General features: G+C 41.1%; 1 protein-coding gene across 3 annotated transcripts in view; it reads right to left on the bottom strand.

The window, feature by feature from the left end:
* pik3ca (phosphatidylinositol-4,5-bisphosphate 3-kinase, catalytic subunit alpha) overlaps window positions 1-26,353 on the bottom strand; it is a 51,258-nt gene that overhangs the window by 10,274 nt on the left and 14,631 nt on the right. For all 3 annotated transcript variants that reach the window (XM_080431133.1, XM_080431134.1, XM_080431135.1), the window contains 12 exons: window positions 25,666-25,760; window positions 24,954-25,109; window positions 20,825-21,076; window positions 19,498-19,583; window positions 17,122-17,227; window positions 12,520-12,672; window positions 10,566-10,700; window positions 3,904-4,028; window positions 2,813-2,894; window positions 2,348-2,512; window positions 1,458-1,561; window positions 640-811 (listed from right to left, as the gene is read on the bottom strand). In XM_080431133.1, coding sequence (XP_080287259.1) covers window positions 640-811; window positions 1,458-1,561; window positions 2,348-2,512; window positions 2,813-2,894; window positions 3,904-4,028; window positions 10,566-10,700; window positions 12,520-12,672; window positions 17,122-17,227; window positions 19,498-19,583; window positions 20,825-21,076; window positions 24,954-25,109; window positions 25,666-25,760 — 1,631 coding nt within the window. The remainder of the gene's footprint in view (window positions 1-639; window positions 812-1,457; window positions 1,562-2,347; window positions 2,513-2,812; window positions 2,895-3,903; window positions 4,029-10,565; window positions 10,701-12,519; window positions 12,673-17,121; window positions 17,228-19,497; window positions 19,584-20,824; window positions 21,077-24,953; window positions 25,110-25,665; window positions 25,761-26,353) is intronic.

Below are 26,353 nucleotides of genomic sequence, written 5' to 3'. Positions count from 1 at the left end.
ATTAGCTGGGAAATTAACCAAAAATATATCAAAACCAACAACCAATAACCGACTTCATCTGAAATAATCGAGAAACTTTTCTTCTTATACTGTATATCAACAAATCAACATGAAAAAGTCCTGGAAAATTTGTATTTAAAAAAATTATAATTGACTAGATCGATTAACTACTTGACCCTGTGTTTTACTTTGTTGTACAGTGGTGTTGTAACTTTTTTTTTGATAATATCCGATCTTAGATCTGCTTCTAGATCTGAAATAACCGTGATAATCAGTTGATATTTGAACCTGCACATACAGTAATGCATGTCATGTGTGACTCCTGTGATAGACATAATGCACAGGAGCTTTATGTACATCATATACAGTAAGTGTGTGAAAGGTTAAATCATGAATTATGCATGTTAAGACCATAGATTATGAATTAAGGCCTATTCCAGGTTCCAGGGGTTCCCCAGCTAAATGGTAGATTATGTGTGTCTCTAACTCTGAGTGTGTGTGTGTGTGTGTGTGTGTGTGTGTGTGTGTGTGTGTGTGTGTGTGTGTGTGTGTGTGTGTGTGTGTGTGTGTGTGTGTGTGTGTGTGTGTGTGTGTAATGTGTGCAATGTGTGCATTGCACCGCCGTCCACTCTCCCCAACCTTCTGCGTCTCGTCTTTCTTCTCCTGCTTGAGGATGTCGGTGAGGTTGATGAGCTTCTCCATGGCCTCCACCTGTCTGCTCAGGTGTTTGAGGTACATGCCACACGCCCTGCAGTACGCCTCCAACAGCAGGCCGAAGCGCTGGCTCACCGTCTTATTGTGCATCTCTGATCTGGGAAGGAGGGAGAGAGAGAGAGAGAGAGAGAGAGAGAGAGAGAGAGAGGGAGGGAGAGGGAGAGGGAGAGGGAGGGAGGGAGAGAGAGAGAGAGAGAGAGAGAGAGGGAGAGGGAGAGGGAGAGGGAGAGGGAGAGGGAGAGGGAGAGGGAGAGAGAGAGAGAGAGAGAGAGAGAGAAGGTGGAGGTAGAGGAGGACAGGCCATGGAGGAGGAGAAGAAAGAGGAAGGGAGAACGGTGCGATTAGACCAGTTGTTCTCAAAGTGGAGTACGGGTGTCCCCCAGGGGTCCTTGAGTCCCCCTCAAGGACCCCTGGGGGGGGGGGGTCTAGCGGTTCCCCAGCGAAACCAGTTCAACCACTTTAACCCTATATATACATCGGCTATTTGATTTTTTTTTTAATCTGCTATTTTCAAAAAATCCTGAAAGAAATGTGACATTTTGAAAGATTTTTAAACATTTTAATAACACAAATCTTGTATGGGGGTCCCTGGCTCAACATCAGATGGGGGTCTGCGCCCAAATAGACTTAGACTGAGAACCATTTTTGACAGATGTGGACAGAGGAAAGGGTTAATGTGAGAGGAGCAGATAAAAAGAGAGAAGTGGGCAGAGACTTGCAGAGACGTCGGGCCACAAACTCACTTCAGATGCCAAAAGAAGAAGTGTCCTATCCTTTGATTGGTTAAGGCTTTCTTGAGCAGGAAGCGGACGAGAGGATTGTCAAGGTACTGCTCATACTTTAACACCTATAGGAGACAAGAGGAGAGAGACGCTGAGTCATTTCAGAGACTATAGGCGAGCCAGCAAATTAGAAAGGTTTGCGCTCTAAACTCAAGGCTTACCAAAGATAGGCTTACCAAAGAGAGCCAGCAGTGGTGTAAAAACATGTTTTACTTAAGTAAAAGCATCAATACTGCAATATAGAAATACTCTGTTACAATGCTTACAATGCGTTGCGAAATGGGACATTCTGCATAATGAGTACTTTCTACTTTTGGTACTTTAAGTACATTTTTATACCAAATAATACTTTTGTACTTTTACTCAAGTACATTTTGAATTCCGGACTTTCACTTGTAACAGAGTATTTCCGCACTGCAGCATTGATACTTTTACTTAAGTATATAACGTGAGCACTTTTTCCACCACTGAACACTAAAACCCTCTGTGTTAACTGTAACTCTATCCCTTTGTAACTCTGACAACACCAAATCGGGTCCATTTGGTTACATTTGTACACTGTCAGAGTTAGATGTAACACAGTCCTACTGTACCTGCACTAGCTGAATGAGGTATTGGGACAGTTTGTCGTCCTACCTGCACTAGCTGAATGAGGTACTGTGACAGTTTGTCGTCCTACCTGCACTAGCTGAATGAGGTACTGTGACAGTTTATCGTCCTACCTGCACTAGCTGAATGAGGTACTGTGACAGTTTATCGTCCTACCTGCACTAGCTGAATGAGGTACTGGGACAGTTTGTCGTCCTACCTGCACTAGCTGAATGAGGTACTGTGACAGTTTGTCGTCCTACCTGCACTAGCTGAATGAGGTACTGGGACAGTTTGTCGTCGGTCAGGAACTTGTCGAGGCAGCGCACGGCGAAGTGTCTGACCATGGGATCTGGGTAGTTACAGTCCAACAACTCCATGGCCTGCTCTGGACGGATAGACGGCCACTCCTTAAGCAGGCAGTACATCTAGAGGAAAAACAATACTAATCATTCATTATTATAATTATTATTTTATTCATTCGTTTTATTTAACCCATTAACACCGGGAACGCATCTGTGTAGTAATCAAGGGTCGATATAGAAGCACAATTATAGTGTATCCAGTTTTAACCCCTTACAGCACTGGATTCTGAATTGAAACATCTTCCCCCTCTGTCACATGTCAGTGCAGTGGGGCCAGCCTTGGCTGCACAAAACTGACCTATTGACCCTCAGGAATGTTCCACAGACAAAGTGTGTGTGTGTGCTGAGGTAGCATTGTTGTACCTGTGCTACTTCGTCTCTGGAGTTCCACTTGACGGCCAGCAGAATCTTAGGAAGGACCTCAGGTACGTTCATACAATAGTGTCTGGTAAGAGACAGAGAAGACATTTAACACGTAACAAATGTGTCTTCACATCCCACTTCCCAAGATCCATGTACTGTATACAGGATAAAGAAAATGAGCACTAGCTCTTAACTATCAATTGTGAAAATACTTCAAAACATCCAACCAGTGGTCATCAATGTGTCCATTCATACACGGACAAATGTGTCCATATGTGTCTATTGAGTTCACAAGTTTACAATTGTGAAACAAGTGTGTGAAGCAAGCATCTTCCATCTGGCGGAGTCAGGTTAAGACTTGTCCATGTCCGTGGCAAATGTTTATTGTCAATATATAAAACTTTCATTAGAATGTTATTTTGTTCATGTAATGTGGGATGAAAGAACTGACTGTACTGATAAGTACATAATTATTGAAATCTCAAACATGGAATTGACTGCATTGATGCCTGTATGCAGCCAGTATACAGCAGTGGTGGAAGAAATACTTATTTTTTTACTTAAAGGGATATTTCACTCCAAAACGCTCATTTTTCAGGAAATGAAAAAACTAAATACTGTACTGTATACGTTTTTTAAAACAAAGCAATACTGCCTCATCAACGTTGGTATAGTACTTTATATATTGTCAGATACTTGCTTGTATCATTATATTATCACCACTTTACCCAAATCCAGCTCAAGTGGAGTTTTGTCCGAACAGCTGAAGCCTGACTATAGCTCCAATCGCAGTCAATTACACAGACGTAAAGGGTGTTCAATAGCGTTGACTTATGGAGAAAAAAAAAAGAAGCTGAAAATGGAGTTAGCTCGTTCCCGCCGGACAGCGACGATATGATTATGTTGTGGGTCGCGGCCTGAAAAGGTTGAGAACTACTGCAGTAGAGTCCTCAGTGTTCATTTATTTGGAACTCTTGAGAATGTACAAAATTTACTTTTGTTGTAAAAAATACATAATATGTGCAAAATAATGTCTCAAGAGTTAAATTGAGGATTTTACATGGCACTGCATGTCATAATATCATGTTTACCTGTGTCTCCAGAGGAAGTCTTTTTCCTGTTCAGTGATTTCAGACAGCGGGTCTCTGTTACTCAGCTGTCTCAGTTGCTCAATGTCACTCTCGGTCAGGGCATGGTCTCTGGCAACGCGGTTACTCTGGAATACATTATGAAACAAACACTGAAATGCTGTTGCATTATTAACACCTGATGCAATATTAGACATGTCACTCACTCTGTTGGCACGTGGTCTCTCTGCATGCATGGTTACAACTGAGTAACGATACATACCGTAATAGAATATATTACAGGGTCTCGTGCAGGGCAGAGAACGTAGTCTAGGCCAAGGGTGGGCAACTTTGATGATGTAGAGGGCCACTATATTTCCACACTCACTCCAGAGGGCCACATTGTATATACTGTCGGGCCATTCTATGTCACACAAAATTAGCAAAAATAGCCGATCTACAAGCTCAAAACGCGTCGCGCTGCGACGTGTTTTGAGCTTGTAGATCTGCTATTTTTGCTAATTTTGCATTGGAATCCAGATTATTATTTTTTTTTTTTATTATTGGAATCCTGAAAAGTAACATTTTTATTTAATTTCCAATGCATATAGTTATACTCATGTTAACTTTATGAACTTAAATACAAATACATTGGACGTAGAAAATACAATAGAATTGTAATACTAGTCATTAAGCTACTAATTAATAGACTGAAGTAATTAAAGCGGGTCATGTCTGCATGTTTGGAATTGTAACAGCTGAAATCAATAATATATCAGTATTCAGATATTAACCTGCCGCATTAAGTGAAGGTGGGGGCCGCATGTGGCCCCCGGGCCGCCAGTTGCCCATGTATGGTCTAGGCGCTACTGGAATGTGCCTGCACACACAGGGGCTGCACAATATGGACAACATTTCACCACTCAATAGTTTGCATACTGGGCCCTGATTGGTCCCTCACTACTTCGGAGGGAGTGAAATCCAATCACAACTGAGCGGTGCCAGACCAAATCTGACGAGGGCCATTTGTTTTTGCAATGATAGATTTGTCTGGTTTCCAGGCTATTTAAGAGAGGACTAAAGACCAGTTGTCCTTGAGGGGGTTCCAGGTGGTCCCCAGCTAAATGATGTAGAGTTGGTAACCAAATGGACCTTTATAGATCTTTAACTCTTGAGAGTGTAAAATGAAACCAAATGGACCCTTATAGATCTTTAACTCTTGAGTGTAAAATTACACTCAACTTTCATTTTACGCTCTCAAAAGTTAAGTTATTGTTAAACATCTGCATTACTTAATTTACAAGAAGTCTACAGAATTAGAGAATGTAGAAGAATTGTTATTTTGATCAATGTTTGCCTGTTATCTCTCCTATGGTACCACAACAATACAGCATGTGGAATTGTGGACAAAATCTTATCAAACGACAACAAAATATTCTAAGTTCTGGGTCTGAGTCTAAATCTCATCAAATGGTGGTTCCGTGGCTCAAATGCCGAATAAATAATGGGCCTTGATATGAAAAAGGTTGAAAACCACTGGCCTAATACATATCAAACTGGGGGCCTTATGTAAAATAAGGCCCCTATACCTCAAAAATATTTGAGGTATTTGTACTCTACTTGAGCATTTCCAATTTCCAAATGTACTTCTACTGCACTACATATTGGATCCAATTCAAATAAAACTTGAAATGGGACATTCTGCATAATGAGTACTTTTACTTTTGGTACTTTAAGTACATTTTGATGCAAAAACTTTTGTACTTTTACTCAAGTACATTTTGAATTCCGGACTTGTACTTGTAACAGAGTATTTATATATTGCAGTATTGATACTTTTACTTGAGTAAAACATGCGAGTACTTTTCCCACCGCTGGTTGAGAATCAGATCACTAGAACCACTAGCGTCCATTAAGCACCATTTACTGTTACCAGTAGACAGTCCAAATACTCAAGTTACAGAAAATGGTATAACTTAATACACCGTATTGAGTTAACATCGTCAATAAATAAATAAACGCTGCATGGAGACAGTTAGTTGTCCCCCATCATCACACCGTGTCTAATAGATAGATATCTGACCTCACGACACATCGAAACAACATAAATCGTGATCGGATTCTGTGTTGGCCATTGTTCCCGCTGCCACATTTTCCTGGCTCCCCCACGCTTACACAGCGATGTAACCACACACCTATTGCAAAAAAACACACACATCAGCATCAATATTTGATCGGATTGTCTCAAGCGGTCGGTTTTACAGTATGGTCTCAAATGTTAAACACACCTTTTATTTCCAGTTCATTCTCTATGGCACGTCATGACTAACTATCAACGTGGGGCACAGGGACCCCCTAGGGGTCCTTGAGGGGGTTCTAGGTAGGCCTGTCACAATTATTACATAATCATCTAATCAGAGTTATTTAAGATAATCGCAATGATTTTTGCATAATCATCATAATCGTTTCCGTGTTGAAATTTTTTCACACATTTTCAAATATAAAAAATAGCAGAAATAGCAGATCTACAAGCTCACAACGCGTCATTTTGTGACACGTTGTAAGCTTGTAGATCTAACATTTTATTAAATATGTCAATAATTTCCTTGTATGTTTGAGTTATTGGTCATATCTGCCCTGTGCAATTATTTGAGTGAGAATTAATCGTCAACTTAAATTTGTAATCGTGACAGGCCTAGTTCTAGGGGTTCCGCAGCTAAAATGATTGATAGTTAGGAATTAGGATAAAATGGACAACTGGTCTGTAACTTCCACAGTCAGTGTACCAACAGCTCCGTCGCAGAGTCAAATTAACACTGTACAGTGTGGGGGGTCCCAGAGATAAGAAAATGGGGATCCGTGGCCAAAAGCCTTAACAAAATGTGTGTCCTTGACATTATAAAGGGTGAGAATCACAATCCTATAGAGATGCACTCACTGGCACAATGCTGCAAACGGGGTGATGTGGCTCAAGCCCTTTTTCCTAATTAGTGAAGTAGTGAAAGTCCATTTATAATGAGATACTTATCCAATTAGTGAAGTAGTGAAGGTCTATTCGTAATGAAATACTGTCTACTGTAAGACATTTAACCCCTAACTGCTCCCCAGGCACTGCTCCTATTAGTCAGGATAGGTAATACAGAGGACAAGCTTCACGCATGTGCAAATGTACAGTGACAAAAAATAAAATACCCCAAAGGAGTGGGGAGTAAATTATAAATAATTATCATTATAGTGAAGTAGTAAAGATCCATTCATAATTAATGAGATACTGTCCAAAGGCCAACAGAAGTAAGAATGTTCTCATTACAGTACAACATTAATATCCTAACATAAGGCATTGTTATCATGCTATCATACAGAACTGCTTCACACTACACAGAAAACCCCCTAAAATAGGGCTTAGCGCGGTTAATCGATTTGTTGACAAAATACATATATCTCTTAAAAAACACGCTTCTCGATTATTCAATTAATCAAAAAAGTCGTTGATAGAATAATCGCTAAAAACGTATCGATAGTTATCGATATATCGATAGCCCTAGACAACACAGAGACCAGAGTTGAACCCTTGCGGGTTGATAGTCGAGTTTGATAAACATCTCATTAAACTATACGGCTGCAATATCTTTGGAAAACTTCTAATACATTTTCGGTTCAGCTGTTTTGTAATTAAATGAATACATACTGACCAGTACACATACATTTAAGGAACCAGAAGTCATGGCTCCATTGTTTCACTTACTACATACAGAGATGTAAAGAGACATCTTTGCTACAAGGACCATAAATCTGCACACACTGCAACAATACACGTGACCCTGTCAAGTCCCTGTCAGGTTGCCTGGGTCTCATTTTACCCAGCGAGAGTGAGTCATAGGACTACACCGTGGCTGGGTACCTTTTTTAGAGGAGATAACAGGCCCCAAGATGCTGACAATGAAGGATTTACGGTCAAAGAGAAGTGGAAGGACAAGTGGCTTGTCAGAGGAAACGGAAGATATTGCACATCTTTTTTCAAAAGTGGACATGAGGTTTTCATGGTGTCCATTCCCTACAGAGAAGTCTTACTCATCTGAGCCATGCGATGAAGGTCATTTGGGTGAGTGAAATATTCAATACTTCAAATCCCCTCTATATTGTATGTGTTGCAGGTTAAACTTTTTCTAACTTTGTCTGCTCTTTTCCCCCCCTCTACACCTATACCTCTTTGCCAAAAATAGCCGATCTACAAGCTCACAACGCCTTGCAGCGTTTGGCGGCCCCCCTGTAGTAACTCTGAGGACCCCCTAGGCGTCCCGGACCCCCTGTTGAAGACCCCTGATCTAAACTTACACTCAACAAAATTTGGTGTGGAACATCAGCATTGTGATATTTATGCACACATAGTGATGTACATCACTTGAGTCTGAAACAAGTATAGGCTTAAACCTTATTCCCAATAAAATATAGTCAAAACCGCAAAAAACGCTATGAGCTTGTATATCTGCAATTTTTGAATAGCCAAAGTATAAAAGGTTAAAGTGGTTAAAATTATTGTGATGCTATATTGACACATTTTTGTGGAGACCCGCTCCCCGGACCCCACTTTGAGAACCAACGAGCTACAGGATATCAGAAATGTACTCGTCTCCGCCACGCCGGACAGCCGAATGCCGGAGGGCCAAAGATGGCTATATGTTTCTGCTCCTGTCCGTCCGTCCGTGTGTGTCTGTGTGTGTCTGTGTGCCTGTGAGCAGCTAGTCTCCGGCACCACCGGACCGATTGGTGTGAACTGTGATACTTTGAGCACACTCTCCCAGTAGGCCAAGGATGAACCTCCACACCAAAATGTATGTTTTTCCCCTGGATACCATGGCTTATGATGCAACTTCCCATATACAGTAGGCCATGCCCATTTCTGCCCGACAACATTTTCCGCCATGTGATCAAGATGTATCCGTCAAATTAAGATTCCATTCCGCTTGGCTACGATTGCCTTTAAAAATTTGCGGGAGGTTCATGTTTTGCACAAAATACCAAATCATGAACGCAGCGTCCGATTGTCGTGAAACTCCAGTAGGCCAAGGAAGAACCGCCGCCCCAAAATGGTTTTAATCGACCTCATGGTCGTTGATACAACAGTATAGGCCAGGGTAAACTGTTACCCCCTTCTGTGTCCTTTGTTAAGGGTTGAATGCAGGTACAAAAACTAGCAGAAAAAGACTAATTCTCTACATAAACTGTTGATTTAACAGCCCACTTTAAGCTTTGGCTTATAACTATTGAACCGTGTTTGTTTGTCTCTAATGACATTATGAGACCCTTGTTAATAAAATAACTAGTCTTACGTCTATACTGTAGCTCTACAGTTCATTAACCAACCAACCAACCAACAGCTGTGTGTGAAACGAAGGAGTGGTGTCAGTTGATAATAGGCATAAAAGTCGATCATCGATGTGTAGGGCAATGTTGGATTGTATTTACGATATCCAACATGAGATAAGAGGATTGAGGGTAAACAGGTGCTGGAAAATGTATCAACATTGCACTACACTGAGGTAGTAGTTACTGCCTTTTTTATATCGCATTATATTGAGCTGATAGTTGTTTTTTTGTTCAAAAATACCCGGCCAATACCAGTGCAGTAGTCAGCTATTTAGTTCTTGTGGAACTCCCTGGTGCAAGTTATTAAGTTGTTATCTGACACAACCCATACAGTTTCTTACCAACCGTTGACTATAGTGGGTGATTACAGCTAGCAATTTACCTGTCCAGAGAAGGGAGCTTGAAGGCCTCTTGAAATGGTAATTGACACCGCAGTAAGCACTTAGGACATTTTACCAGTTCATTACCTAACGTAATCCATAGGGTCTGTCACTTTGCCTGTAAGTAACCGGCGGCTGGTCACCTGACAAGAGAGAGACATTGGTGCTGAGGATCAGTTCCACCAGAGCTGACCCAGTTAGCGTGCTCTGTTCACCACCCTGCCCAGAAGGCAAGAGGACGACCAAGAAGGAACTCCAAACACCACTATCAGAGCTGGTGGAGAAGATGGCCAGACAGAAGGAGGTGGAGGGACTTTGCTGCTGCCCTATGCGCCAGCCGGTGCCCTACTGGGCCAGCCCGAGGCTTGGCCCGGCCCTAACAATTACCATACTTTTAGGCCCGAAAACCCAAACATGTCAAAGCGTAATGTCCTCAAAGTCACGCATCCAACAAGCTTTGAACTGAGCAGATTGGACCTTCTGTTCCAGAGATAATGGCCAAAACATCTGAAAACGGCCACTTTCGCCGATTTTCGATTGAGTTTTGGCCATTGTCGCCCGTTTTTCTTTAAGAACACGGGCTAGGAAGGTCGGACGGCGACAAACTAGATACCTGAGTAGTTCACTTTGAGCTGCATCCAACTCATCCACTGCCATTCCCGTCGGCCTTACCTTTAGGGTCAGTCTTTTTTGACGGTAATAGAATTATTATTATATATATATTTTTTATCACGGAACCCGAGGCTCGGCCCGACTAATTAGCATCGTTTTTTTTGCCCAGCCCGGCCCGGCAACGTCGGGTCGGGTCAGGTCGGGGCGGGTTCGGGCAGAATTTGAGAACTCTAGTTCATTATCTGCAGCCCAATCCCTTGGTACCTCTTACCTGCCCAGTACAGAGTTTAGAGGCTGAGCTCAGTGCTCAGTGGTGGTTATAGTTACCTGTCCAGAGAGGTTGTAGTTATAGCCCAGTTCCCTAGAGATGGTCCAGTTAGCGTGGTCCTCCACGGAGGTCATGTCTGGGTATTTCACTGGGTTGCTGAAGTGGTCAAACTCCAACTCCAAACATGGGGTTTCCTACAAAAAACATGGAAATAACAAATAATAATAATAATAATAACTTTATTTGTATAGCACCTTTCAGGACATCAAATGAAGCCCAAAGTGCAACAAAGGAAAAATGATAAATAATATTAAACAAGAATATGATCAAGAACCAATTAAATCGGGCAAGATCAAAATGAAAACAATACAAGAAAACAGCAAGAACAAAACATCACTACATCACTTTAGAAGGATTCCAGAACCACTCAGACTACCTGTCACCTATTTAGGTACACACTTCAATAAAGGAACCACACAGACTCTATCTATTGAAAGATATACTAGATCTACATTCACAGGGAACCACCAGAGAACCAAGAGTGAAAAAGTGGGTCTTGAGCTTGCTTTTAAAGCTATCTAAGGTCGTTGCCTGTCTTACAGCATATGTAATGGGAGCTTGTTCCAGGCCGTTGGCCCATAAAAGCAGAAAGCTGCTTGGCCACGTTTTTTATAATTCATGTTTGGCACCTCGAGGAGGCCATTCATTCACATACAAAATGGCAAAGAGTCTCACTTTATATATCGCTGATGTCTCTGTGTGTTTAGCTCTCAAAGAAATTGACTTCAAAATGTCTGTTTGTTAGATTTATCCAAGGATAATCTAATCTAAAATAATACAATATAATCATGTGCTTGGAAGAGACAACAATATATTTATTATAACTGAACTCTGTGGATATTTAAAGTTGTACAATGCAGAATCACAAATAACGATTTTTAGCAACCTCTGCTGGTCACTACCGTCACTGCATACAATTTCCCTAGTCCTCGATTACCCAGAATTCCATTCGTTTTCACCGGAAGCCGGAAGCGTTTCAAAAAGCGATCTTTTAATTGTTTTATACTATCTACGGATCGTTTCTCTTAGCCAGTGGAGCATTAGTTACCATGAGCTGTGCTTTCTTTTTCTGTTCTTTTTCGATCTTCCAATCCTACATTATCTTAAAATCAGCGTGAGGTTCCTTTTTGTTAATAGCGCGGTAGTTCCTGGCCAAACAGGAAACCGTTGCGGTAGTTCCTGAGGACGTCGGCCACGACGTCATGACGTTGGCCAGGAACGTCATTTTCCCGGGAAAGTCCCCCCCGTACACGTTCAATAGAAAATATATAAATAAAAGGCTTCCGGGGGTGAAATTCACGGAGTGGGTGTTGTGAAACTTTTGCCACTCGCAAAAGATATACAATTTAACTTTAGTTTTGTTGAAAACGTTACCTAGTATTACTTTAACTAACTAGATTCTAAAACATACATGGGCAACTGGCGGCCCGGGGGCAACTGGCGGCCCGGGGGGCACATGCGGCCCCCACCTTCACTTAATGCGGCCCGCAGGTTAATATCGGAATACTGATATATTATTGATTTCAGCTGTTACAATTCCACACATGCAAACATGACCTTCTTTAATTACTAATTACTAATTAAATTCTGTTGTATTTTTAATGTCCAATGTATTTGTATTTAAGTTCATAAAGTTAACATAAGTATAACTAAATGCATTTTAAATTAAATACATTTTTAACTTTTCAGGATTCCAATAAAAAAATTGAAAAACAAGAATTCAGGATTCTAATTCAAAAATAGCAAAAATAGCAGATCTACAAGCTCAAAACGCATCGTGTTGCGACGTGTTTTGAGCTTGTAGAGCGGCAATTTTTTGCTACTTTTGTGTGACATAGAATGGCCCGACAGTATATGTAATGTGGCCCTCTGGAGTGAGTGTGTAAATATAGTGGCCCACTCCTGTTCTAAAACAACATGGTATATGGACTTGTGAGTGTGAAGTGTGTGTACCTTATTGGGGTTTGATCCCGTGACCCCTATGGCATTGAGCAGGTCTTCGAGGCCGTGGGGAACCGGCCATAGGTTGAGGGCCAGCTTGTGTGCCACCAGGGTGTGGGTGTAGTCAAACAGGTTGACGTTCCCCCAGGCCAGGGGACAATGCTCCTGTGGGGGGGGGGGGGGAGACGGGGAATGGAGGAGCTGTGTTTACTCGAACATTCTCTTAACACATGGACTGCCATGGACGTAATATTACGTGATCTCAAATCCAACGATTGACCGCCAATGACGTAATATTACGTCCCTGGTGTTTTTACACTAGAGGGCGCTGTTCACAAAACCTATGAGTGATGCCTTGACTTCGAGAGAAGGATACACTCAGAGATGACATCCTCTAAAACATTTTTACCCTGTCCGCTACAACAAGGTTATCAGATTTATATATACATTTAGAAAAAACTGCTGGCAGTGGCAGATTAATTAATTAATTAATACCTAGCAATGAATGTGTTAATAACCCCTTCCGCTCACAAGACCCAATGAGGAAAACCAACCCTGTCAATCCACTATCCCTACAGTAGAATTTGACTGACTGAACAACCCCTATTATTTTACGTTTAAGATAACATCTTAATCTTTGAGGTCTTGAGTCTTCACTAAGAGGCAGCCGTGTAAATCATTGAGACAGAGAAAGAGACAGAGTTACATGCACGACAGCCAGTCAAAAAGCACCTCCGTATAACAGCAGGTACCTGGAACCAAAGGCCGGTGTAGAAGAAGTGTTTTATCTTTAATTTGTGGTGAGGCATGAAAGAGCATCCGCCAACCCAAGCCTCACCGCAAGAGGTCAAACCAGGGGACAGACACTCTATGACTGGTGTCTGTTACAGTATCCATGCCCATGCATAGAAAGATAAAACACATACACACAGACAGACAAGCACGCCTTTCTCTGGCTGGGTTTTCTCCCCATGCCAGAGAGGAGGGCAGATCAATCAGCCAGGGTGTCTGCTAACAGTGTCAGGCCCGATGGACACAGATACCCACATGCAGACATACTGTACTGTACACATGCACGCACACGTGCACACACATACACATTCTCGCTGTAGTGTTTGATATCCAGAATCTTAACATTCAAACACACGGAGACAGGATGCCTTTTACTGTCTTGTGTCCTTTCCGTAATCATCCAACAGCTGTGTGCATTAATTAATCACATAAAATTGTCTTCATCACATACACCTGTGTCTTACATCCTGGCATATTCTCTCCAAATACAATGGACTTGCGGGTCCATTTGGTTTCATTTTACGCTCTCAAGAGTTAAATTATTGTTAAACATCGGCATTACTTAATTAAAGAATTGTTATTTTGATCAACGTTTGCCTGTTACAGTATCTCTCCTATGGTACCAACATCAATACTGCATGGAATTGTGGACAAAATCTTATCTAACAATAACAAAATATTAGTTTTTTTTTAGGGGGTCAGAGTTTAAATCCGAATAAATAATGGTCCTTGATATGAAAAGGTTTCAAAACCACTGCTGTACACACACACACACACACACACACACACACACACACACACACACACACACACACACACACACACACACACACACACACACACACACACACACACACACACACACACACACACACACACACACACACACACACACACATCAGCGTTACACTGATGAAGGCTTGACGCCGAAACGGTTACGTTGTTGGCTACTCTGCATACCATGCCTACATAATAATTATAAATAAAAGTGTCTATAAGGACTATTCCGTGAGTGCTGGTATTCTCTTACGGAGATCTATTATAAAGTTACTTTTCCAGACCGTGACCCGGTAAGAAAGTGAAGTATTGTTGAGACCAGTTGGAGTCGTGCTCGCACCCTTGTTTTGGCGAAAACAAGCAACATTCAACTGCCCACAACTATGGAGTGGTTTATCGTGGCGGCACAATTTCTTTTCTCCGATCCCCCGAGACCCCCTTAAAGAGATCAGCGGGTGGATCGTGATAAATAATATTCTATTATTTTTCAAAGGTTAGTGGAAACACTCACTGACAGTGGCTTAGCAAACAATGTTTTATTTCTGGCAGTCAAAGAGTTAATTTACGAAAAACACAAAAAGTTTAACTATGGAGATAAGAGGTTTCTGCCCGACAACAGCGTTATTCAAGTTAAAGGGATTTGGTTCCTTCGGACTTGAATGGAAAAAAAAAAGTCCTTTCTGTCGATTGTGTTTCTAGGCAGTCTGACACCAGGCGCCCCTGACCGATTAGTAATTAAACAGAACCAAAGATGATACCTTGGCACCCATTCAACAAGGACACACACACACACACACACACACACAGACACACACACACACACACACACACACACACACACACACACACACACACACACACACACACACACACACACACACACACACACACACACACACACACACACACACACACACACACACACACACACACACACACACACACACACACAGGTGCGGTGGATGGGTTAGCGTGTCGGTGTTGAACTAAAAATAGCATGGTGAAGGGGATCTGACTATGAGGCAACTTGCTGCTGTCTTAGTTTACCTATAATTTACCACCGCTTTAAGCCGCACGAGGCCGACCGTTTGTCTGTCTGTGACGCGAGAAGCCTAAATATCCTAAAATGCATCATTGTTCTCTGGTAGACAGGCACCGACTCACCGGCGGCAACTAATAATTGACTTAATAGAGGCCAATCTGGAATGAACCACGCATCCTTAGGACCAGACTCAGTGGTCAAAACTGACACACTAAAGAGGCTTGACTGGTCATTACTCACCGTCAAGGTGGCCGCAGTGGTGGAAAAAAGTACTCAAATTTTTTACTTAAATGTAAAAGTATCAATACTTGCAATGGTACAAGTAAAACTCCGGAATTCAACATTTACTTGAGTAAAAGTACAAACGTATTGGTATCAAAATGTACTTAAAGTTCCAAAAGCAGAAAGTACTCATTATGCAGAATGTCCCATTTCACACGTTTTCAAATGTATAAAAATCTTTAGAAAATAGCAGATCTACAAGCTCACAATGCGTCGCATAGCGACGCATTGTGAGCTTGTAGATCGGCTATTTTCAAATGGCCAAAATGTATATAGGGCTCAAGTGGTTAATGTATGTTTTGTAATACTAATAATAATACTAAATCTACAAAGTAACTACTAACTAAATTTTTCAAATAATTGTAGTGGAGTAAAAGTATAATATTTGCCTCTGAGATGTAGTGGAGTAGACGTAAAAGTGCAGAAAACTGGAAATATTCCAGTAAAGTAAAAGTACCTCAAAATTACTTTCCAACACAGGGTGGCCGCGGGCAGCCTTGAAACCACTGGGGGGGTGATGACTTACCGCAAATATTGTGAACGGCTTCGACCTAAATTCACCGGTAAGTGGCTGTACATCATTCATTATAAAGCCAATCGCTAACGTGATCAACCTACAATCATTAAACCTGCTTTTCTTGCACAACCACAAATGGCTGATTGATGAGTTTAGACCTGAACGAGGTGCTTAAAAGCTTTGGCTTCGTGAGTGGTGGCAAACACACCACTTTGGAAATTAGGCGAATAACCGCGGCCAAGGCTCCTGTCCATAGTGTTGATTATTGACTGTTATGGCCTTTGATTTCTTCGCTAATAGAGATGAGACTCAACAACACTGCTGTTCTTGCATTGTTATCCAGACTGTAGCCTATTATGCATTCATTCAATAGTACTTTATTCACCCCCTGTCTATGTCATTACAATGTTGCAGTCGCTATGCTGGTCTGAAGCAGGCAGCACTAGACGAGAACATCAATATTATGCCAGATTTCAGTTCAAATTAGTATATACATATATTGTGGGCACACAATTTTTAACACAATGTTGCGTAGAGTTCTAACTGTCATTAGAGTGAACTTTGTGGCCCCCTTTTTGCCTAACATGCTATTAATGTTTTACTACATACATACATCAGTATGTATGTATTAAAAATCACACCCTGTGTGAAATGGGCGGTGTCTTGCTAGCTAATCACAATACTGAATGGAGTCAACCAATCATGTACAAAAGATAAATACATTTATTGAAACACTCTTTATGATGGACGAAACCATAACTTGAAAAAAACCAATTTAGGTTTTTTTCAAGTTATGGTTTCTTATATAGGGCTATGCACATGTGTCATGTGACACTGGCCAATCACAGTCCTGAATAGATTGTGATTGGCCAATCACGGCGCAGGATAATTGTACAAATTTCCAAACCTCACTTTTAGGGGCGGTTTCACTGCCCAAAAATAAAGCTAAAAGGATAAATAAAAACAACAGATGTCCAAAATTACTCAAAGGATATTTACTTAAAACTCAATTATTGCCAACAATTCTCAAACTTGTGTGTGTGCACACAAAGTGCACACACATCAGTAGACATATGCACTACATCTCATTGTTTCATTGCCTTGTGGGCCCATTTGCTATCAATATTTCAGTGATCTCCGTGTATAAACGTCATGAGTCACATTAAGGCTCTTGTTCCTTCTATAAGATGGATGTTTATCTTACCTCCTTCGCCCCCTTCCTGCCCTTCACAGAGCAGATGGAGAGACAGAGTCTGGCAGCGCGGGGGATGTCTGGGATGTACATGTCATATGTCAGCCACTCATTCCACCTGCAGACAGACAGACAGACAGACAGACAGACAGACAGACAGACAGACAGACAGACAGACAAAGAGAGAGAGAAGAACAAATATGAGAACAATGAACAATATGAAACCATTGTTTAGATCAGTGATTCTAAATCCTTTTTAACCCATTAAGACCTGAGGCCGATTCTACTAAATGTCTTCTAAATCCTAACAGTTCTTTTTTTTTTTTTTAAACCTATGTTGCTATAGCCTAATATCAGTGGTTCTGAAACGTTTTCATGTCAAGGACCACCAACATTATTTTTATTTGGCCGCGGACCCCCATCTCAAAACATTTTGTTCCAGGGACCCCCCAGAAGCAAAGATTTGAGTTACAAATGTTTGCTTTAAAAAATATATATATTGAAAGATTTGCACAAACGTTTACAATTTTTCAAAAATAGCGGATCTACAAGCTCATAGCGCGGCACTCGGTGCCGCGATATGAGCTTGTAGATCTGCTATTTTTGAATAGCCAAAGAAATCTTAAAATGACACAGATGCGTTTCCAGTCTTAATGGGTTCATTTCAAGGACCCCCAGTTTGATATGCATTAAGCCACGGACCTACATTTGATAGCATTTTTGTGTCAGGGACCCCCAATATAACACTGTAAAAATGCTCACTGTTAATTGAACTCTGAGAGTGTGCAAATGCAACCAAATGGACCCCATTAGGGTCAGGGGTCCATTTGTTAACCCTCTCTCTAGAGTTACAGATCTGTAAGGGTCCATTTGGGTTCGTAACTATCAATAATTTCTCAGGGGACCCCCTGCTGGAAGCCTTGCGAGGACCCCCCGGGGTGTCCCTGTACCGACGACATGCCATTGATGTGACTATCACAAAGCAAAGACATCTGGTTCCTCGTGACTGAAATGCATGGGAATCCAGAGCACTAATCTGTTAACTCACCCCCTTGTAGCACTGCACTAAAATTAACCACATGAACCCTAGTGTTCCTATTCTGGTGCCAGAATAGCTCTACTATCTAATAACTAAGGTCAACAAGCTCACAACACATAGGGCTGTCACGATTAGAACATTTAAGTTGACGATTAATTGTCACTCAAACAACTGCGATTAACTCATTCCCTGCAAATGACGTCTTTTGACGGCTGTTTTTAATATTCCCACACTGCCAATGACGTCTTTTGATGTCTCTTAAAATAAAATTAAAAATTAAAAGAAAATTCGTATTATTATTTTATTTTTTTTGTTTTTCACAAAGAACCAGGAGATAACACGATCCAAAGATGTACTGCTCCTGCTCCATTCACTTCCCTGTTAAAATATTAGGGAAATATTCGGAATCTCTGCTCCTGTGTTTTACTATGTCTTTTTGAGCGAAACGTGCTATTTTCAACTGGGTATAACAATTGAACGGGAATCGGGATAACATTTGTTCACGGAAGCACAGTGAAACCCTCCGTGATTAGCAACCATCAGGGGATCGATCATACTAGAGATAAATATTCTGTGACTACTTGAAAAGGTAATAAAATCGCAAAATCCTGGCAGTGTGGGCTTTTTGGGCCATTTAGCGAATGGCAGTGAATGAGTTAACGATTTAATTGTGTGTTTGGCATTGAATATTGGAATATATAAATAACATTTCAATCTCTGCCATTTAGGCTTCGTAATAAAAAATGGCAGAGATCAGATAACTTCAATAAAACAAAGAAATTATTTACATATTTAATAATACCAGAAATAGCTGATCTACAAGCTTACAACACATCACGAAGTGACGCGTTGTAAGCTTACAACGCGTCTACAAGCTTACAACACCTACAAGCTTAAAAAAGCAGAAATACAACGCGTCTACAAGCTTACAACGCCTACAAGCTTAAAAAAAGCAGAAATACAACGCGTCTACAAGCTTACAACGCCTACAAGCTTAAAAAAAGCAGAAATAGCTGATCTACAAGCTTACAACACGTCACTTCGTGACGCGTTGTAAGCATGTAGATCAGCTATTTCTGCTTTTTTTAATATTTGAAAATGTGTGAAAAATCTTCAACATGGAAACGATTATAACGATTATGCAAAAATAATTGCGATGATCTCAAATAATTGCGATAAAATGATTATGTAATAATTGTGACAGGCCTAACGACACAGTGAAGAGATTTGGAGCAGAGGGAAAAAGTAAGACACAGAATAGACTCCCGAGGGATCCCAGTGAACAAAGTATAAAAGGGGTTTAAGAGGATAAAAGGGCATTATGGCAGTCGTGTGTGCTGCAGGGTTACCTGGGGTTGGAACAAGGGACTCGCTGTGTGTTGACGTTGTCACACATCTGCTCTCCTCCGTGGTAGATCCCTGTCCTCACGTAGATCTACGGGGCAGAGAACAGAGGCAATGAAAAGGACTATACCAGTGTTACAACACAGTCAAATCCAGTGTATTAACACTTGATCCGGATCCAACATTTTTATAAAAAAAAAAAAAAACAGTACTGGGTTTGGTGATGTTCTATATTGTCTGAATCAACTTTGTTTGCGTTCGTTTATGTGCTACAAGAGTGACTTTGAGAGCTGTTTCAGCGTACAATGTAAGTCAATGAGGAGCATATTTTGAATTATCAATTTCTAATCAGTGGAGTAATTATTTTTGATTTCATGCCCACCTTTGGAGTTACATCATGGCAAGGTAACTACACAACCCAAACCTCTACCAACCTCTACCAAAGTGGTCTTGCCCTTTAAACATGGGTGCCACGCAAGTTGAGTATACATGCCCACCCGTGGCGTCTCATGCTTATCTCAATTTTCTCACACACCGGCGCCCCCACATTAATTGGTGGAGCAATGCAAGCGTGAGGCAAAGCTCAGCCAATTAGTTAGTCGATCAGAGAAACCGGTGCCCACATAAACGCAATGGCGCACTGGCACAAACAAACGAGCCAATCAGTTAAGCCGAAGGGTTGGGTTGACCAACCAGGAAAGCTGACGCTGGCACCCCTCCTAAACAGACAGAGCGTGTCCTCCACAGACCCGAAGACAGACAGACAGTGGTGGAAAAAAAGTACTCAAATGTTTTACTTAAGTAAAAGTATCAATACTGTAGAAATGCTCCGTTACAAGTAAAATTCGGAATTCAAAATTTCTCGAGTAAATGTACAAAAGTATTGGCATCAAAATGTACTTAAAGTACCAAAAGTAAAAGTAATCATCATGCAGAATGTCCCATTTCAAGTCTTCAAAATGTATACAAATCTTTTGAAAATAGCCGATCGGAAATTTTCAAGTAGCCGAAATATATATAGAGCTTAAGTGGTTAATGTATATTTAGTAATAAAAATCCAAATCTAAAAAGTAACTATAGTTTTCAAATGATTGTAGTGGAGTAAAAGTACAATATTTTGCTCCGAGATGTAGTGGAGTAGAAGTATCGTAAATTGGAAATACTCCACTAAAGTAAAAATACAGTAGCATAAATGGACCATGAAGTCCAACAAACTAATAAATGGAATCAATACTAAAAATCAATTAGATTTTTTTGTATATAAAAAAGCATTTCATAAATGCTTTGTTATTTGGAAAAGGCGATGGACAGTTGCAGCTCATAGTTTGTCACCTTGTCTATGTCCCGTATGTTGACGTTGACATACGTGGCACAGAGCACGCGTATTCGCAGGGTCCCGTTGATGGCCCACAGGGACTTGGCGCTCGCCAGCTCGCCGTTCATGTTGTAGGCGGTCGCCGTGGAGATGCGGCGGGAGTAGGACGGCATGACAAACGTGTCCATGGGCAGCTGGGAGTACAGGCTGTCCTTAGCCATTAGCATCAAGTTGGGCATCCTGCCCAGCATGATGCAACTACGGATATACTGAGAGAGAGAGAGGAGAGAGAGAGAGAGAGAGAGAGAGAGAGAGAGAGAGAGAGAGAGAGAGAGAGAGAGAGAGAGAGAGAGAGAGATTTTTAAGTGATTCAAGGAAGCAGTGTACAAAAGACAGTTTTGAAAAGGTGTGTGTGTGTGTGTGTGTGTGTGTGTGTGTGTGTGTGTGTGTGTGTGTGTGTGTGTGTGTGTGTGTGGGTGTGTCAGTGGTGGAAAAAGTACTCCATTATTTTACTTAAGTAGAAGTATCAATACTGCAATGCAGAAAAGGTATTGGTATTAAAATGTACTTAAAAGTACCAAAAGTAGAAAGTACTCATTATGCAGAATGTCCCATTCATACGTTTTCAAATGCATAAAAATCTTTTGAAAATAGCAGATCTACAAGCTCACAATGTGTCGCATCGCGACGCATTGTGACGCATTGTGAGCTTGTAGAGCGGATATTTTCAAATGGCCGAAATATATATAGGGCTCAAGTGGTTAATGTATGTTTTGTAATAATAATCAAAATCTACAAAGTAACTAGTAACTAAAGTTTTCAAATAATTGTAGTGGAGTAAAAGTACAATATTTGCCTCCGATATGTAGTGGAGTAGAAGCAAAAGTATTGGAAATTGGAAATACTCCAGTAAAGTAAAAATACCTCAAAATTGTACTTAAGTACAGTACTTGAGTAAATGTACTTAGTTACTTTACACCACTGGGGGGTGTGTGTGTGTGTGTGTGTGTGTGTGTGTGTGTGTGTGTGTGTGTGTGTGTGTGTGTGTGTGTGTGTGTGTGTGTGTGTGTGTGTGTGTGTTTTCCCCCCATCTAGACCAAATCTGGAGCTAAAACAGATGCTATTTCTGCCACTGCTATGTTGGCAGAATGCTCACCTATGTTCCTTTAATGTTTGGCCTATTATGACATGCCAAGAACAGGGGCTCATGTGGTTAACACAGAGGACCACACCGTGCAGCCATTGACTTTATAATTAGAGCCAATGTGTCCATATGTTGTTTGTGCAGTGGTGTAAAGTAACTAAGTACATTTACTCAAGTACTGTACTTAAGTACAATTCTGAGGTACTTTTACTTTACTTGAGTATTTTCAATTGTCTATACTTTTACTTCTACTCCACTACAATTATTTGAAAACTGTAGTTACTTGTTGCTTTGCAGATATAAATTATTATATTATACAACATGCATTAACCACTTTAGCCCTATTTTATAGATAGGCTATTTTCAAACATTTTTGTACTTTTCCTTTTGGTAATTTAAGTACATTTTGATACCAATACTTTTGTACTTTTACTCAAGTAAATTTTGAATTCCGGACTTTCACTTGTAACAGAGTACTTTTACATTGCAGTATTGATACTTTTACTTAAGTAAAACATATGAGTACTTTTTCCACCACTGTGTTTGTGTTTCATATATGTGGGGATGGGAGTGTGTGTGTGTGTGTGTGTGTGTGTGTGTGTGTGTGTGTGTGTGTGTGTGTGTGTGTGTGTGTGTGTGTGTGTGTGTGTGTGTGTGTGTGCGTGCGTGCGTGCGGATGTGTGTGTGTGTGTGTGTGTGTGTGTGTGTGTGTGTGTGTGTGTGTGTGTGTGGTGTGTGTGTGTGTGTGTGGTGTGTGTGTGTGTGATGTGATGTGATGCAACTACTACAGATGTACTGGAGGAAGAGACACATTCACAAATGTGAAAGGACTGAGAGCAAGAAAGTGGTCGATCAGCGATACTGGCGTTTTGCACTGTGCGTACGTGCCAATGTTTGTGTCAGAGAGCACGTGTGTGTGTGTGTGTGTGTGTGTGTGTGTGTGTGTGTGTGTGTGTGTGTGTGTGTGTGTGTGTGTGTGTGTGTGTGTGTGTGTGTGTGTGTGTGTGTGTGTGTGTGTGTGTGTGTGTGTGTGTGCGCACGCGCGCGCGTGCGTGCGTGCGTGCGTGTGTGTTTGTGTAATGCAATCTGACAATGGATGGGGGGGGGGGTGTCTCCACTGCTGACTGAAATGAATGCAGAGGAAACAGTGATACTGTGTGTATCTTTACCGTTGGAATGCCTGCTAGCACTCCAGATTTAGGGAGTGCGTGGGTTTTCTTCAGTGGTGGAAAGTAACTAATTGCATTTACTCAAGCACTGTATGTGTATGTGTCGGTGTGTACCGGTGTCTGTCAGTCACATCTCCTTCCTGCCTTGTACTGGCTGATGGGGTATTGTGTGCCAGTGTCTGTCAGCAGAGATGGTCAATTTATGAAGATATTAATGAAGATACGCCATCCCGAAAAGCCGTGAAAATTTGCGCAAATCTTTGAATGTACGTTTTTCAAAGCGAACATTTGTAGCTCATATCTTTGCTTCTGGGGATTCTACAAATGTCTTCTAAATCCTAAAAAAAAAAGACTTGCTATAATATCAGTGGTTCTCAAACTTTTTCATGTCAAGGACCACCCAAAATCATATGAATTTGTCCACAGACCCCCCTTCCCAAAAATATTTAATTCCAGGGCCCAACCAGAAGCAAAGATTTGAGATAAAATGTTTACTTTAAAAAATATATATATATTAAAAGATTTGCACAAATTTTCAAGATTTTTCAAAAATAGCAGATCTGCAAGCTCATAGCGCGGCACTCGGTGCCGCGCTATGAGCTTGTAGATCTGCTATTTTTGAATAGCCCAAAGAAATCTAAACCATTAATTGCATTTAGCGAGAGTGTGTTTCTAGGACAGAAAAAGGTTGCTAATAAAGTTGATTTTCTCCTGATTTGTCTCTCTGTTTAGTATGAAAATCTTGGGAATATTGTGTGGCTTTGTGATGATCGGGGTCCGATACTTAGTTCAGTGACCATGGAGCTAAAGAATGGTTCAGAAGCTGTGTCCATGTTCACTCTTCCATTGGAAATAACAGACTCCAACCTGCTTCCTGTTTCCTAAAAAGGCGTCCAACCTACGTCACGCAGATATACGGGAAGAAAACCGGAGGTGGCATGTCTTGCTATTTTGGTCTTGGCTGTCAGTCAGCGTCTCCCTCTTACCTTGTACTGGCTGATGGGGAATTATTGTGCAGAGGTGGAAAAAGTACTCACATATTTTACAAAAGTAAAAGTATCAATACTGCAATGCAGAAATACTCTGCTAGAAGTAAAAGTATTGGTATCAAAATGTACTTAAAGTACCAAAAGTAGAAAGTACTCATTATGCAGAATGTCCCGTTTCACAAGTTTAAAAAAAAAAAAAATCATTTGAAAATAGCAGATCTACAAGCTCATTGTGAGCTTGTAGATCTGCTATTTTCAAATGGCAGAAATGTATATAGGGCTGAAGTGGTTAATGTATGTTTTGTGATAATAATCTAAATGAACAAAGTAACTAGTAACTAAAGTTTTCAAATAACTGTAGTGGAGTAAAAAGTACAATATTTGGATCCGAGATGTAGTGGAGTAGAAGTAAAAGTATTGGAAATTGGAAACACTCAAGTAAAGTGCAAATACCTCAAAATTGTACTCAAGTACAGTACTTAAGTAAATGTACTTAGTTACTTTCCACCACTGGATGGGGTATTATTGTGTACCAGTGTCTGTCAGTTAGCATCTCCTTCCTACCTTGTACTGGCTGATGGGGTATTTTTCCTACCTTGTACTGGCTGATGGGGTATTTTTCCTACCTTGTACTGGCTTGCTGGGGTATTTTTCCTACCTTGTACTGGCTGAAGGGGTATTTTTCCTACCTTGTACTGGCTGATGGGGTATTTTTCCTACCTTGTACTGGCTGAAGGGGTATTTTCCCTACCTTGTACTGGCTGAAGGGGTATTTTTCCTACCTTGTACTGGCTGAAGGGGTATTTTTCCTACCTTGTACTGGCTGAAGGGGTATTTTTCCTACCTTGTACTGGCTGAAGGGGTATTTTTCCAGCAGGTACTCGTCACAGCCACAGACTTTGAGGATGTATTTGCCCTGGTATTCCTGCACACACATCTTCAGCTGCTCTGGGGAGAGCAGCATGCTGCGTGTCTTCTTACGGATGGCCTCGGCGATCACCTACAGTACGGGACACATATAACATACCGCTTGAACAGGGCGTTCTCTCAACCTGTGGGCCCCAGGGCCACCGCGAGGATAGTGCCAGTGGGCCCGCACATTGCTTGTTTCTCTCCCTGGCAACACCGAGTTGCCAGGTTCTGGGAGAGAAACAAGCAACCAGCGTTACCTCGTTCTGCATTAGCGTTAGCTCGTCGGAGACTTTCAGTGCCTGTTTGAGTATCATGAGTCTCCACAATGAGCAGTAGTAGAGAAAAAAACTAACTTTGCATCGGTTATAATAGACGAATTTCACTCTTACACGGGCTCCCATTATGCCAACGGAGGGGGTCGACAGGCTGCAGGAGACGGGACTCTGTGGAATAAGTCAACGTCCATTTCAATGATGGTGAGTGATTAGCGACACATCAAAGATAACACTTAAAGTGTCCGGATGTCTCCTTTAAGACCGGGAACACATCTGTGTGTCATTTTAAGATTTCTTTGGGCTTTCAAAAATAGCAGATCTACAAGCTCATTTTAAAATGTGTTATTATCAGTATTAATTCCACCAGACCTGTTCAGGCTCACAGTCATGGTTGATCTTCAGAGTGTACTTCTGTTTGTCGTTGTTTGGAGAAACGATCACCCAGATCACTACTATGATCTGACCTACAGAGACGGACACATGGGACATGAGAAAACAAGTGAAACATAATTATACATTAATAGCATAGCACTTTGCTTAAATCAGTTTCAACTTTCAGTTCTTAAGCCATTAAGACCGGGAAAGCATTTGTGTCACTTTAGATTTCTATTAAAAAATAGCAGATCTACAAGCTCATAGCACGGCACCATGAGCTTGTATATCTGCTATTTTTGAAAAATCGTGAAAACGTGTGCAAATCTTTGAATATGTACATTTCTAACTCAAATATTTGTTCCTGGGGGTCCCTGGAACAACATATTTTGAGATGGGGGTCCGCGGCCAAATACTCTTTAAATACAATATTATTTTGGGGGCCCTTGACATGAAAATGTTTTGAGAACCAGTGATTATAGCAACATAGGTTCTTTCAAAGAACTGTTGGGATTTAGAAGACATTTGTAGAATCCCCCAGAAGAAAAAAGTTTAGTTACAAATGTTCGCTTTAAAAATATATATTCAAAGATTTGCAAAAATGTTCAAAATTAAAAATAAATAGCAGATCTACAAGCTCGTACGAGCTTGTATATCTGCTATTTTTTTGAATAGCCAAAGAAAT

The sequence above is a fragment of the Gymnoscopelus braueri genome, assembly GCF_963280865.1.
Source record: "Gymnoscopelus braueri genome assembly, chromosome: 6".
NCBI classification, from domain to species: Eukaryota; Metazoa; Chordata; class Actinopteri; order Myctophiformes; family Myctophidae; genus Gymnoscopelus; species Gymnoscopelus braueri.
Note: the sequence above shows the minus strand (reverse complement) of the source record. Positions and strands in the feature narration are given on the sequence as shown.